General features: G+C 38.3%; 1 protein-coding gene across 1 annotated transcript; it reads right to left on the bottom strand.

Moving 5' to 3' along the window:
* Positions 1 to 4,084: 4,084 nt before the first annotated feature.
* Positions 4,085 to 4,687, bottom strand: LOC131148110 (uncharacterized). The gene has a single exon (XM_058097843.1). The coding sequence runs from the start codon at positions 4,685 to 4,687 to the stop codon at positions 4,085 to 4,087; it is 603 nt and encodes a 200-aa protein (XP_057953826.1).
* Positions 4,688 to 16,336: the final 11,649 nt, after the last annotated feature.

Raw genomic sequence — 16,336 nt, 5'->3', positions numbered from 1 at the left:
GGTGAGCAGAATGGTGAGAATTTAACTTCAAGGAACCAGTTAAAATTTTAATGTTAATGCTTCTGATGAACCAAAGGTAATTGTTCTTACACTTGTACCTCAAAGACCAGTTCTTAAAGAAGTGATTTTCTTGGAAAATATACTGAATAAAAATCCCTTCTTGTTAAAACAAGGAAGACAGCTTGTACATGTTTTGTTTGGTACCTTAGAATATATTGATTTATTTAAGGCTAACTTTTGTGCAGGTAACAAGACTGATTCATTGTGGTGACTCAAATTTATAGACTCGTAGGTTCAATTTATAGACCTAACCTACCAGATGAAATTCTTCCAAAGCCTTCGCTAGACAGATTGTGATGTTTTTCTTTCTTTATTTTCATTTTGTTTTACCTTACTTTATTTTTAGTTTATTTTCAGGTATATTTTTTTGTAGTTTCAGTTTTTCTTTTCCCTTACTTCTCCACCCAGGTACGCTCTACTTCCCCTATGCACATCTTTTCTATTTCCCCTATGCTTTCACATTGAGGACAATGTTCCACTTTAGTTGGGGGAGGAGGAATGAGAAAACATATGAAAAAAAAATTGAATTAATAGGCCATGATTAACATTGACTTATACCCTTTACATATTTGCATATAACCTAAGAGTTACACACTTGAGTTATTTATGTGTAGTTTCTCTTTATATGGCTAAATCTAGGAATTGTAACTCTATGTGGGTTGACTAGTAGTTCATTAGTGTTAATTGGGTTATATAAACTCTTGTATTTACATGGTATCTCATAAGGTTGAAAATACACGTTCACGTGACTTGTAGCACTTAGGGTTCCTTGTGAGCATTGAGAAAGCGCCCGTGGCGACTATGGCACCTTGTGAGGTACCGTTGAACCATTTATCGTTCTTTTGAGTTTTGACGTCAGCTCAGAGTTCATGAAACTCAACTTTCCTTTTCTTTTTTATGGATATTCTTTGTACACTTGTCTCTATTTTTGACTTACTAGCCTAAAGGTGACATCTAGTGGGGAGATAGAAACTTAGGTCTTGTAGCCTACTCAAGATGTGAAGGCTGAGCCACCCCTAGAAATAGACTTAGTTCATGGACTACTGTTCGAGCTTAATTTGCATGGGTGGTATGAAGACAACAAAAGGAGTGTAATGATTGTCCTAATTGACAATGAAAAGACAGAAATTGAAGAATGAGTAGAAAAAAGAATAAGAAAAATAAAAATGCACATGAAATGAAATGCTAATGCTTGCTCCGCACAAATACCACAAAAAGTTAAGGACATGACACATGTTCTCCAAGTATACAGATTTTTCAACCGCTTAATGCCTCAGATGTACTCATGCCCTGTTTGTAAATAAGTTGATCTAGGCTGGTTTTGGTTGGATATGACGAGTAGGTGAGAAGATGTTAGGGTGAAGGATTTGACACCTCACATATAGGCTAGATCCTTCTCAAACTAGTCCACTCCATACATTTAACGTTTGTTCCTTACAATATGTGGGATGTTTGGTTGTGACACTCCTCCTCACATATGACGAGTGAACCCATCCTTTTTGAGTATTTTTAAGGGTATATTAGTTAGGCTGAGTCAAAACGACCATTTTGTAGGTGTCCATGGATACCGGTGTAACGAGTCATACACATTACACATGCCTCGAGATCTCGCCTATTTATACTCAAATTTATATGGCTACATTAACTCTGAATTGTAATCGCTAGTTGATTCTATGTGAGCATACTGCTTTTAAACGACTATATAATGATGAAACTTGCATGAATGACTTGTTTCAGAATTGCATGAATTGTGTATGAGCTTGTGTGTAATCTGATGATATTCATGTATGTGAAATGGAATATTCGTGTTGCATGTATATTCATTTAATATTCATTGGAATTGGTGTTTGTGGGTGTCGCCCTGAAAATCCTTATGAGACTACAACTCGTCCACTAGGATTGACCTAGGGGTTTAAAGCCTTGTTGCACTTGGTAAATGCAACCATGTTTCCCTCGAAAGAGGAGGTAGATAGGATTTGGTAACTTTTTCAGTTTTTTTTTTTTTGCTAGGGACTAGCAAAACTTCAATTTGGGGGGGGGGGGGTGTGATTACGCGCTTAAATTGCGCAATTAGGTGCTTTAATTCATGCATTACGAATTATATTTTTCATTAAATGCCTAATTACTCTCAATATTTTAACATTGTGTCATATTTATAATATTTGAGTTTTATTGAGTAATTTATGAATTTTTGATATTATTTTATTGCAGGGCGACTATTGGAAGCTAAAAACTGACAATATTTCATGATCTGTGCGTAACTCTCTCATCCAACCTTTGATTCAGATGATTTAGGATGCTGTAGAAATATAAGAAAACACTCTACAATTTTCATGTTTTGAATTTTGAGAAATGTTGGCTGCATCAAGGTCGAAATTGGACTTGAAGTTACCATATGTTGTTTTATGGACTATTTCGACATTACTTCATAATCTGGGCGTAACTTTATCGTCCAAACTTCGATCGAGACGATTCAAAATTTTAGGAAAAGCTGAGAAAGAGCTTTACAACTTTTACGTTTCAAACTTTGAGAGATACAGATGTTTACTAAGTCAAAATTGGGCTCGAAAGTGCAAAACTGACTATGTGTTAACAAAAGGAAAAAAAAAATAAATGAATAAAGGCCCATTAAATGATGTGACCACGTGAGAGGGCTGCATGGCCCATGCGTTGGTGTTTCCTTAGGGCGTGGAACTGGAGCTAAAAGGCTGAGGAGTTCCTTTTTATTTGTGTTGATTTTGAAAAGTCAAAGGAGAGGAGCTTAGGTCGTGTTTCTTTAAGTTTTCTTTAGTGTTTTTTAGGTAGGCTTGGCGAGAGAAAGGAAGGCAGCAACAACAACTCTCTCCTTCATCCTCCAACACGGCTACTCTCTCTCTCTCTCTCTCTCTCTCTCTCTCTCTCTCTCTCTCCTTATTTTTTTATTTGAATCTTAAACAATTGTTGGATCTATTTTTATTATAAAAAAATTAGTTTGATTTTCTTGTTATTTAAATATTGTTAATTAGTTTTTAAATTGATTCTTTCTCTCTCTTCTATTCCTTTTCTTTAGTTTATTTGTTTAACAAAAAGTTGTGGTTAGAAATTTATTTTAGTTTAAACTATTCAGTTTAGATAGTTTTTTTTAAGTCTTGTGTTGAATCTTTAATATTTGTCTGGGTCATTCTTCAGTTTGTTTTTCTTATTTGGAGTCTTTGTTAGCATTTAAATATTTTCTTTGGGTATTTTTACTATTAAAGTTAGTGTTTTTATTTAGTTAGAGTTTATTTTTGTTTGGGTTTATGTTTAAAGTTAGTATTTTTATTTAATAGAATGATTGTAGGATTTGTTTCTTTCATTATTCTAGCATTGAATATGGCATCTATTTATTTGTTTTTATGCATGATAAATTTTCAGTTAGGATTTACGTTGTTTTAAGTTAGGAACTGAATCTGAACGGTGTTCAACAATTTGTTTTTTTCTGAATTTCTTTTGAAATTACACAAATTTGGAACTAAATTGCATTCGCTGAGGAGACGATCTGGCCCTTGGACTAATTATTACACAACTGAACTTCTATACTTGGGATAGCTTCCAAGCTGCTCATTTTTAGAGTGAGTCAACCCACATATATTTATACATGGATTGGGGGGGGGGGGTAAGAAGTCAATAGTAGGTGGCTGAAATTCAATATGGTAGGCAGAGTTTGGTGGTCGTCGGTTTCCAACGTCAACGATTGCGGCTGGGTGGTGCGGTTGCCGACTCCAATACGAGCCACACCCTATCAATCTCTACCTTGGCGAGTATCAAATCCCAAGTCCACAGCTCCACCTTGATATGAACTCCATCAAGGCAAATCTTCATAGTTTGGTTCAAATGTCTGAATCATGCAAAGAGTATCGCCTTCTTCATCCGCAAACCAAACTCATCTATTTGTTTCTGAAGACATGCAACTATCATCATCCGAGGTCAAACCACCAACCACTGTGATTCCCATCGACTGATACAGCCCACGAGACTCCTTCCCAGTAAATATCATTGAGTTACGTCAGGTCACCTCCATAGCTTCATCTGTGACAGAGATTTGGCAACCCTTAAAATCCAACCAACTAAGGGAGATCAAATTTCTTTGCATCTTTGGAATGAAGTTTACGTCATCCAAAATACGGATCACTCCAACAGGCGTCTTCAGCTTCATAGATCCAATCCCTCTGACATCGTATGAAGACCCATCACCAAGTGATACCGTACTGCGAAATTCTTTGAAATAATGGAAAATTTCTTTTTTAAAACAAACATGAACTGAACTCCCAGAGTCCAAAACCCATCCATCATCGTTTGGACTACCAAGAGTATTCATGTTCTTTCTCCTCAATTTTCGACACTTCCTTTTCATATGGCTATACTTCTTGCAGTATCGGCACTGCACATTTCTTTGATTGATTTTTTGATGTAAGTTGATCGCCGTTACAAGGACCTCATCATTACCATGCCATGTGGCATGCTCCGATACATTGACACCATCCCATGTCTTCTTTTCTTCTTCGTATCGTTTTTGATCTTCAAAGTCCCTTTTGAGGTGCCCCTTTTTATGACACCAATAGCATACAACCTTGCGCTCGTATCTCGTCCTCTTGATTTTAAACGCCATTGTTTACCTTTGAGCTTCCGATCTTTGTTTCTTTCTTGTCTCTCACTATTAGCCACCAAAGCCTGCTCATGAGAAGTCACAACCAACCTTTTTAGCATCTCAAAATCTTGAAAGTGATGCCATCACATCATCCAACTTCAAGATATCCTTCCCCATGAGCAATGCAGTTACCAGGCCATCAAATGAAGCTGGTAGAGATGACAAAAGTAGAAGTGCCTTATCCTCTTCATCAATTTTTACGCAGAGGCTCAACAACTGGGTCAAAATCTTGTTGTAATCATTTGTGTGATAAAAATGACTACTTCCCTCATTCATTCAGAGTTAATAAAGTTTCTTATTCAGAAATACTTTTTGGTAAAGGACTTTGACATATACCTCTGCTTTAATTTCTTCTAGAGCTCCATTGGTGAAGTTTCATCTAACACCGAATATTTGACTTCATTTGCCAGACAACCAGATTGTGCTGACTGTCTTCATCTCCAAATCGGTCCAAACATCATCTAACTTCTTCCTGATCAACGACTTGATCAAGCCTTGCTGAACCAAAATATCCTTCACCGTGCTCTGCCACAAGCTAAAGTTGTTTCACCCATCAAACTTCTCCACCTCAAATCTTGAAGTACCAACACTTGACATTATGCTCTGAATCTCATAAAACAGACATTGGCAATGGCTCCAGAATGGTCAAAAACCTTGGAAATGGTTTAAGTCATTCGAAAAATCGACCTGAAATGGCTCCGAAAAGCTCGATCAAACTTCTAGTCAAAACGGTTAAAATACAGTCAACTCTCCATCAAACTTAACAGAATATTCCCTCTGTTAACGGAATATACCTAATGCCGTTAGCGATCATTGACACCGTCACTTAACACCGACTGCTAACGTGGCACAGTGGGGCCTACCTTCTTGTGGAGCCCACCTATCGACGTGGCACTATGGGACCCACCTGTTGACGTGGCTGTGTGGGCCCATGTGCTGACATGGCGGATGATGTGGCACAAGGTCTCCGACTGCTGACGTGTTAGCTGGAGTGTCATGGATCCTGAATGACGTGGCTTGCTGTGTCAGCGCTAACGTTAGCATCTTCCACCTCACATGCTCGCGGGACTATCACTGGCGTGTGGGAGTGTGTGATCCCACCTCCCGATCACTTGCTGGCGCATGAGGGCATGTGAGCCCACTTGCCGATCATCTATCAACACGTGGTGGCATGTGTGGACGCGTGGCAAAGTCTTTTGGCCATTTGTGGTGCGTTCAAGCACGCGTGGCCTCTTCGAAGCTCTATTAGAGCTTCGGTTACCGCCGTTGGCTTCATCTCGACAAGAGGAACGTTTTTGTGGCCTCAAAACTGAGTTTTGAGCTACTGAGCAGAAGCTCCAATTTGGGAATTAAGCTTTGATTTGGCGATTTTTCTCCAACCTTGCTCTGATACCTATTGTTGGGAAGGATCAATGAGCAACAATCGCACAAGAAAAATACACAACCACAATACAACACCAGATTTATGTGGTTCGGTCCACTGCGACCTACGTCCACGAGAGCACACACAATTCACTATAATTGGGAGAATTATAAATAGGAGGAGGAGGAGGGTACTGCCCTCAACTCCACTCTCTCTCTCCTCCCTCTCTCTCTCTCTACAAAGATTCACTCTGCCTCACACAACACTCTTTTCCTCGCACAACACACAACACATCTGAGTACCAAAAGTAGTTATCTGATTATGTCCTGCAGATGTGCTTGAGATCGTCCTCCTCGAAGGACAAGCGGTATATGGATAGCAGATGCTCGCGACACATGACAAGAGATAAAGCTAAATTCGCATCTATCATATCCAAAGATGAAGGATTTGTTATATTTTGGGATAACTCTAAAGGTAAAATCATTGGAGTTGGTAAGGAACCTTCACTTTTCATTGATAATGTGTTGTTAGTTGATGGATTAAAACATAACTTATTGAGTATAAGTCAACTATGTGATAAAGGTTATAAAGTCTCATTTGAACATGACAAATGCACTGTAGAGAACAAATTTGAAAACAAAATATTGTTTACTACTGATCGTCATGGAAATGTATACATCACTAGCCTTGATAACCTTGCTTCTCAACATATTACTTTTTTCTCTGCTATAAATGAGATTAGTTGGATTTGGCATAGGAGATTAGGACACGCAAATATGGACTTAATATCTAAACTTGTTAAGGAAGAATTAGTTAAGGGATTGCCTAAGACTAAATTCGTGAAAGATAAAATTTGTGATGCATGCCAACTAGGAAAACAAGCAAAAATAAGCTTTAAGAAGAAGAAAGTAATCTCTACTACTAGACCACTTCAAAAGCTACACTTAGATTTATTGGGTCCAAATTCAATTCAGAGTTTAGGAGGAAAATCATACGCATTCGTCATAGTTGATGATTATTCAAGATATACATGGGTTATATTTTTAGGTCACAAAGATGAAGCGTGTGAACAATTCATAAATCTGTGTAAGAAATTCAAAATGAAAAGGTTATACTATCATTAAAATTCGAAGTGATAGGGGTAGAGAATTTAAAAATCAAAACATGGAAGATTACTGCAATTCATTAGGAATAACACATAATTTTTCGGCTCTTAGAACCCCATAACAGAATGGTGTAGTTGAAAGGAAGAATAGGTCTATACAAGAAATGACCAAAACTATGCTTAATGAACATAAACTACCTAAGTACTTCTGGGTTGAGGCAGTAAATACCGCCTGCTATGTTCTAAATAGAGTATTGATTAGACCATCTCTAAATAAGACTCAGTATGAATTATGGAATGGTTATAGACCAAACATATCATATTTTCATGTCCTTGGCTGTAAATGTTTTGTGCTTAGAGAGACTGAACATTTAGGAAAGTTTGATGTGAAATCAGATGAAAGTATCTTCCTAGGGTATGCCTTAGATAGTAAAGCTTACAGAGTATATAATAAACGAAAATTAACCATTATAAAATCAATTCATGTAGTGTTCGATGAGTCAAATCCCTTCTCCAAAAGGACTAATGATGCCACGCCCCGAACCCTGAAATGGGACCCAGGGGGTGAAAATGTAACCTAACCTGTCCCTGTATCATACAAATCATCCACAGATACAGTACAAAGGATGAGAGTCTGACCCCGTGGGGTTCCCAAGCACCCTAAACACATCAAAACACAGTCATATACGCAGCGGAAAAGGTCATTCTATATATACATATGTGGTATCATACCAGAGTCTATACAAGAGCAAAGACAGGCTATATCATACAACGTACAACTGGGTGCCCAATACATCCCAAAATGGCAACCCATCAAAACACAGTCCTAACACTTACCCAAGTGCTAACTGTAGTACACCGGCCACTACGCTCCCTACACCAGGACGCTAGTTCCGGTTACTAGAAGGACCTATAAAAATATACGTACAGTAGGGGTAAAACACCTCTTAATAAGGAAGAACACAGGTTATACCAGTGTGTGGCATTTGAGTGTTATCATGACATACTAACATACATAGTTCAATAATCAAAACAACCAAAAAGTAGTTCTAGTATTTTCACAAAACAAGCAATACAATCTGGTGTCATCACACCCTTCGACTCAAAGCCGGACTGTCTGGTGGTATTTCATACCCTTCGGTAAAAACCAGCAATCTAGTGATATTTCACACCCTTCGGCCAATGCCGGCAATCTGTTGATATTTCACACCCTTCGGCAAACGCCGGTGCCCCCGGTAGCTTGGCATAGCATCAGCGTTGAACTGGTGCAGATCTGGTGTTCGCATACCCTTCGACTCAAAAGCTGGCCAATCTAGTGGTATTGCGCACTCTTCGGCAAAAGCCGGGTTTTCAAACTTGGAACAATTCAGAACCCCGTTCCTACTTTACCAAGATACAACATATGCATGCTCTTATAACCAAACAAACCACACCCATTTGGTAATCTAAAATCACGATTTTTCAAACATATATAGTTTAAACAAGTCAAGGCATGACAATCCCTATAACACAGTATAAATCAACGTATACGTTTGGTTTTCAACAAAACCAGGGATGCAGTCCGTCGCCCCCTTTTTCCCAAAACTGTAATCATGAAAAACCCATAGTTTTCCCTATTAAATCCCCCCAAATGAGTAGCCAAAACACATACAGGACCATGAACTACAGTTTTACCGAGTTCGATTTAAAAAATAACCGATATAAACACAAGTCCCTTTACCTTTTTCCCGAATAGCCAATCCTGAACTCTAAGGTCCCTAAACAGCAAACTCAGTTCCAAAACCTAGAGCCAACAGTACAGAATATACTCACAATACTGTTCCCTACAAAACTATTGGATCAAAATTGAAAATTGAGCCTTACGTCGATTTTAAGCTGAAATCCAAAAATTTTCGAAACGGGATTACAATCCGTAGAACTTGTAGAGAATCCTTCCACCATCCTCGTGGTAACTTCAGATTCACGATTCTAACGATGAACGGCGAAGAAATCTAGAGAGATAGAGAATAGGGAGAGTTTTAGAGAGAGAGAGATAGAGATATTTGAGTTTTCGTAGTTGAGAAGTAAAAAGAATTCTATTTATAGCCCATTTGACCCAGGCAAACTTGTCGATGAGGCTCTATAGTCCTCTCGTCGGCGAGATGGAGGATTCGTCGATGAATCCTAATATCACCGGTTCCCGAAACTCCTTGGCTTCTCCTCGTCGATGAGCCTTTGAACTTCGTCGATGAGAGATGCATGGCCTTCGTTGACGAATTCTGGCTTCGTCGACGAAGCCTATTCAAATACCAAATTTACCCCTCTCTTAATTATTTAAACCTATTTATCATGGTTCGAGTTCTTACAATCTCCCCTCCTTACAAAAGTTTCGTCCTCGAAATTTATCATCTCTCATTTACAAACTCATACGACTGAATACACATACACATTTCAAGAAGAAAACTGGTGACTACTACAACGTAGCCCCCTCTTACACATACACATATATACCCTCACTTATGGCGGAGGAATACCGTGGTTACATATGCAACTGTCTCAGGAGTTCACAATACACACACTCCCGACGACTAACCACCTATCCTAACCCAAAGTAGGATCATGTACAAGTGCTCAAAACAACTGTGGATACTTTCGGCGTATTTCCGTTTCTAGTTCCTAAGAAGCTTCCTCAACCTCATGGTTCCACCACAATACCTTCACTAACGGTATTTCCTTAGTATGAAGCTTCTGAACTTTACGGTCTAGAACCTCAACAGGTATCTCCTCATACGCTGAAGTATCGCCAATTTCCAACTCATCGTAGCTGATAATATGTGAAGGATCCAACACGTACCTTCTCAACATGGACATGTGAAACACATCGTGGACCCTCAAAAGTACTGGAGGTAATGCAATCCTGTAGGCTACCGGACCCACTTGCTCAAGAACCTCGAATGGTCCAATATACCTCGGGCTCAACTTGTCCTTCCTCCCAAATCTTATCACCCCTTTCATCGGAGCGATACGCAGAAATACCTTACCCCCCACCTCGAATTCTAAATCACGGTGGCGAACATCTACATAACTCTTCTTCCGGCTCTGAGCTGATTTAATCCTCTCTCGGATCAAACCCACCTTCTCAGATGCCTGCTACATGAGTTTAGGTCCTAACACCTGACGTTCACCAACTTCATCCCAACACAAAGGAGATCGACACCTCCGACCATACAAAGCCTCGAACGGTGCCATCCCGATACTAGTCTGGAAGCTATTATTTTAAGCGAACTCTACAAGTGGCATAAACTTTATCCAGCTACCACCAAAATCTAACACACAAGCTCGCAACATATCTTCCAGGATCTGTATCATCCTCTCCGACTGTTCATCAGTCTGGGGTGGAACGATGTCTTGAAAGTAAGCTTCGTCCCTAGTGCCTCCTGCAAGCTCGTTCAGAATAGAGAAGTAAACCTCGGGTCTCGGTCTGACACAATGGAGACCGGTACTTCGTGGATTCTCACAATCTTATGCATATACAACTCCACCAACCTACTTAAAGGATAACCAACTTTCATCGGTATGAAATGAGTAGATTTTGTCAATCTATCCACGATCACCCAGATAACATTTTGCTTGTAAAGTGCTGGCGGCAATCCGGTCACAAAATTCATGGAAATATGCTCCTATTTCCACACCAGAATAGGCAAAGGCTACAACGGCCCTGTTGGCCTTTAATGTTCAGCATTCACCTGCTAACACGTCAGACACTGCTCCATGAACTGAGCAATCTGCATCTTCATACCAGACTACCAGAAGGTCTCGCGTAAGTCCCGATACATCTTTGTACTACCAAGATGTACCGTATACAAAGAGCGAAGCGCTTCCTCCAGAATCGTCCTTTTGATCTCATCATCGTTCGGAACACATAACCTGGTCCCAAACCTTATCCCACCTTCCTCAGAGATGTTAAACTCTGTAGCCAGTCCCTTCTATACCTTTTCCATAACCCCTGTTAACTCTGCATCACTAGCCTGTGCGGCCCTTATACATTCAAACAAATTCGGATGGATCACCAAGCTAGCAAAGAAAGCCTAATGATCACCAGTCACTAAATCCACGCCAAGGCTTCCCAGATCTCATCCGATATGATGCTGAGCTACAACCATAGATACAACCACAAGTCCCGACTTCCGAATCAACACATCAGCCACCACATTAGCCTTCCCCGGGTGATAACTAATCATGCAATTGTAGTCCTTAATCAACTCTAGCCACTGCCTCTGCCTCATGTTCAACTCCTTCTGTGTGAAGAAATACCTGAGACTCTTATGGTCAGTGAAGATCTCACACTACACCCTGTACAGATAGTGTCGCCAGATCTTCAGTGCATATACAATAGTAGCCAATTCCAAATCATGCATAGGGTAATTCTTCTCATACTCTTTTAATTGCCGAGAAGCATACGCTACTACCTTACCTTGTTGCATAAGCACACATCCCAGACCTTTCAGAGATGCGTCGCTATAAATCACAAACCCACCATCCCCCGAAGGAATGGTCATCATTGAAGCAGTAACCAGCCGGTGCTTCAACTCCTGAAAGCACTGCTCACAATCACTGGTCCACTTAAACTGGACTCCCTTCCTGGTCAATCGAGTCAGAGGCCCAGATAGTTTAGAGAACCCCTCCACGAACTGATGATAATAACCCGCCAGTCCTAGAAAACTCCGAACCTTCTGCACATTCTTCGGCCTCATCTAGTCAACCAAAACTTCAATCTTGTTAGGATTAACTGATATACCATCACCAATTACGACATGACCTAAGAATGCAATCTGACTCAACTAGAATTCACATTTCTTCAGCTTAGCATACAACTTCTTCTCCTGCAGAATCTGTAATACTAACCTCAAATGATCATTATGCTCTTCCGAACTCCTCGAGTATACCAGAATATCATCAATGAACACCACCACGAACCGGTCCAGACACTTATGGAAAACCCTGTTCATCATATCCATAAACACAGCCAGAGCATTCGTTAACCCAAAAGGCATGAACAAAAACTCATAGTGGCCATATCTGGTTCGGAAAGCCGTTTTCGTTACATCCTCAGTTTTAACCCTCACCTAATGATATCCTGACCGCAAATTGATCTTTAAAAAGACCTGCATCCCCTGCAACTGGTCAAAAAGATCATCGATACGAGGTAAAGGATAGCGATTCTTCATAGTCACCTTGTTAATCTCATGGTAATCAATGCACATCCGCATCGACCTATTCTTCTTCTTCATAAACAATACTGGAGCTCCCTAGGGTGAAACACTAGGTCAAATGAATCTCCTATCCAGTAATTCCTACAACTGCTTCTTCAACTCTCGAAGTTTGCTGGAGTCATCCAGTACGGAGCTTTAAAGATTGATGCCTTGCCAGACGGCAACTCTATCGCAAACTCCACCTCACGATCTGGAGGTAAATCAGGTAAATCATCTGGAAACTTGTTGACTACTCGAAAATCCTTGAGTCTCAAATCATTCCGCGGCGGTTCCTCCACACAAGCTAGGTACCCCTAAGGACTTAAATTTTAGTTGAAATGTCGAAATTTTGACCGAAATTTTGAATTTTGAGGGGTGCTGAATGGAAATTGAGAGACAAATTCGATTTTGAAAAAATTCGACCAAAATTTCTAGCTTTCTGCAAATTTCATTCGAAATTTCAAAAATTTCAAAAATTTCGGTTGTTGTTCCGAAATTTCCTGAAAATCATGTGGAAGGAAAAAAAAAAATTGGAAGGAGGAATTTCAGCACTATTCTGAGTATTCTCAATTTTTTTTTTTGCCTTTTCCCACGTGATTGTGTACGTTGTGAAGCCCGTGAGCTTATATAGTGAAAAAAAAAATCTCGCAGAGATACTCTGCACTCTGCAGATCCATTATTCAACCAAATAATTCCACCGACCACTACACAAATTATTTGTATAAATTAACATGCATTCGGATACATACCTTAAGCTCAAACTCTCAAAGACTTCTTCTTCTTCTTCCATCTTCAAACTTCAAAAAAAAAAAAAAAACCCCAGATTCCAAATTTCTGCTGCCTTCTGCCTCCAGCTTTGAAGTTCGAACTCCGAAAAGCCGTAGCCTTCGAATCCCCTCCTGCCAGCCCTTCGAGCCTCTGCCTCTAGCCTTTGGCTTCACCCTCCACCTCCATCGTTGTCAGCGTCACACATAGTCGCAGTTAGCTGCAAGAACTCCAACCTGCAATCTTCCATTTTGCCGAGGCTCTCGCAGAGCTGCGAGCAAGAAAACGAGAGAAAAGAGATGAGAAACGAGGGACGAGAGTCTGGAGCCTCTGTTGCCCCTCCCTCCACGAGCAGCAGCAGCTCCACAAAATAAAAGGGCTACCTAAAGGTTGGTTTATATTTTAAATAAGATGTCTTAACTCTTAAGTTTTGTCATTTACTCAAAATCCCCCTTGCCCCCAATATATTTACAGCAATGCCCTCCTCTCCCATTTACTAATTACCCTTTAGTTAATGTTACTAACTTACTAGTTATTACTTACTACTTTACTAGTATACTAAATAATAAGTCAGTATAAATGTATAATAAATAATTAGTTAATAACTAGTAAATTTACTAACTAAATAAAATTAGAATAATTTACTATTATTGTCTTATTATAGTATAAATTAATAAATTATTTCATTTATTTAAATATATTCATTTTAAAAATTTATTACTTAATAATAATTTTCTAAAAATTATCATTAATTTTTAAATTTTAATTTAATAATTTAATATTTCTCTAAGTAATTAATTTATCTTTATTTAGCATCGAAATATTTTTATTTTAAAATTATAGAGTAACATCCAAATAATTTTTTTTTTTTTACAAATTTAGAGTAATTTAGCATCTAATCAGCATAGCCTAGTAATTAAATAAATTAAAGTACTTATTAGCTTAATATAGTTTAAATTATTTCATTTATTTGACTAATTTAATTTCCATAATTTATTGGTAATTTTGTACATTATCATTAAATTTTGTAAATTTAATTTAATATTTTAATGTTTGTCTTATTTATTGATATTATATTGATAATAAAACATCTCAAATAATTTTATTTTTAAAATTGTTGACTAATTTAACACCTAATTTTTGATTCATTGTTACCTTGTAGGAAAGTAAAATTATCTACAAAAATGTCTGAAGGAAGAAAACAAGATCCAGCAAGGGAACATGGATACCTGATGCCCAATGTCAAGAATGAATTTATTTGCAAATACTGCGGAACACAAATGAAAAGTGGTGGTGCAACAAGATTAAAAATGCACCTAGCAAATTTCGACCCGCAGCATAATATAAAATTCTGCGACAAAGTACCTCCAGAAGTTAAGCAGGAAATGAGAATTGTTTTAGAAAGAAAAACAACAGCTAAGGCCAAAAAAATAGAAAGAATGGATCAAATAAAAAATGAATTGCGTGGGAACTTGATGCAATCATGACAAATTGATGAAGTTGATGATATTGATGATATTGCATACCCGCCTGACATTTCTTCCTATGAAAGGTCTGCATATCGTCAAGCATTCTATGCTTCAAAACAGACGAAATGGGAAAGAGACCAATCTCGTAGATTTGCAGGTAGGCAACAAGGAGGTAGTTCAGGGGCTGGCAGTAGTGCAAGGCAACCTCAGATGAGGCGATCTCAAAGTGTGAGAGAGTTAGAAATAAAGCCATATATTTCAAAGCCTTCTCAACATTACAAGTCAGATGCAGCAAAACAAAGAAACTTGAAAAATTTATTCAAAGGAGGTAAAATAAAAGAAGAAATGAATAGGTTGATTTCGAAGTTTTTTATATATGATAATGTTCCACTTGAGAAGGCAAAATCACCTCATTTTAAAAACATGGTATGGGGTTGCCAATTAGCTAGAACGGGAGTCGATCCACCGACACCCTATGAAATCAGAAAAAAATACCTTGATTTAGAGGTAAAAGAAATGGAAGACCGCGTACAAGAAGTGAAAAAAAAGTGGGCCACGTATGGCTGCACTGTAATGTGTGATGGATGGACAGGCCCTACAAAATTATCCATCATAAATTTCATGGTTTACTCGTAAGGAAGCACAATTTTTCTAAAGTCGGTAGATGCTTCTGACAAAATAAAAGACCATGAATACATATATTCCTTATTAAAACATGTTATGCAAGAGGTAGGAAAGCAACATGTTGTCCAAGTGGTGACTGATAATGGTAGTGCCTACAAGAAAGCGGGTCTAAAATTAATGAAAAAATTTAACTTGTATTGGACTCCTTGTGCCGCTCATTGTATTGATCTCATTTTTGAAGAGATCAGAAAAAGAGAGACAATAAGCATAGTGATCTTGCAGGGGAGACAGATCACTAATTTTATATATAATCATGGATGGTTGCTTGCTAAAATGAGGGAGCACTGTCAAGGGGATATTGTGCTTCTAGGGGCCACACGATTTGCTACAAACTACATTGCACTTGATAGCCTACAAAAAAAAAGAGTAGGTTTAAAATCTCTATTCACATCTGATGAATGGGCTGAGCATGCTCTTAGTCGAACAAAAATGGGTAGAGAAATTGAAAGTACAGTTCTTAACCATCAATTTTGGGATAGAGTGGCAAAAGTTTGTAACATTTATGAGCCTATATATCGAGTATTGCGTATAGTTGACAGTGAAGTGTGGCCAACATTAGGAGTTGTGTTTGAAGCAATAAGGGTGATGAAAGAGACCATTGAAATAGGTGCAAGAAGTGCAAGATGGGTTCTCAAAGTCATCAATGACGGGTGGAAAAGAACCCTTGAACATCCTCTTCATGCAGTAGGTATAAAATATTTATAAATTTCAAGAAATTCATATATTAAAATACTTATTACATATTTATATTTTACTTTATTTGATTGGCAGCTTATTTCTTAAATCCAAAATGTCAATACAAAGAAGGTGTTGGGGAAGATCCTTATTTTCTTGATGCAGTTCACAAAGTTTTTAACACCCTTGAGCCACATTCCTTAGGCCTGGATCAAATTGGAAATGAGGTATATTTTTAAAATAAAATTTAAATAAAATAAGTCTTAATCCATGTTTAATTATTGAATAACAATATATTTTTTTAGATTATTATATTTA

Source organism: Malania oleifera, chromosome 2 (assembly GCF_029873635.1).
Source record: "Malania oleifera isolate guangnan ecotype guangnan chromosome 2, ASM2987363v1, whole genome shotgun sequence".
NCBI classification, from domain to species: domain Eukaryota; kingdom Viridiplantae; phylum Streptophyta; class Magnoliopsida; order Santalales; family Ximeniaceae; genus Malania; species Malania oleifera.
This window is presented reverse-complemented; position numbering and strand designations above follow the sequence as displayed.

Bases quoted from the DNA above. Each gene is read 5' to 3' on its own strand.
- LOC131148110 (XM_058097843.1), bottom strand. From the start codon at position 4,687: ATGGCGTTTAAAATCAAGAGGACGAGATACGAGCGCAAGGTTGTATGC.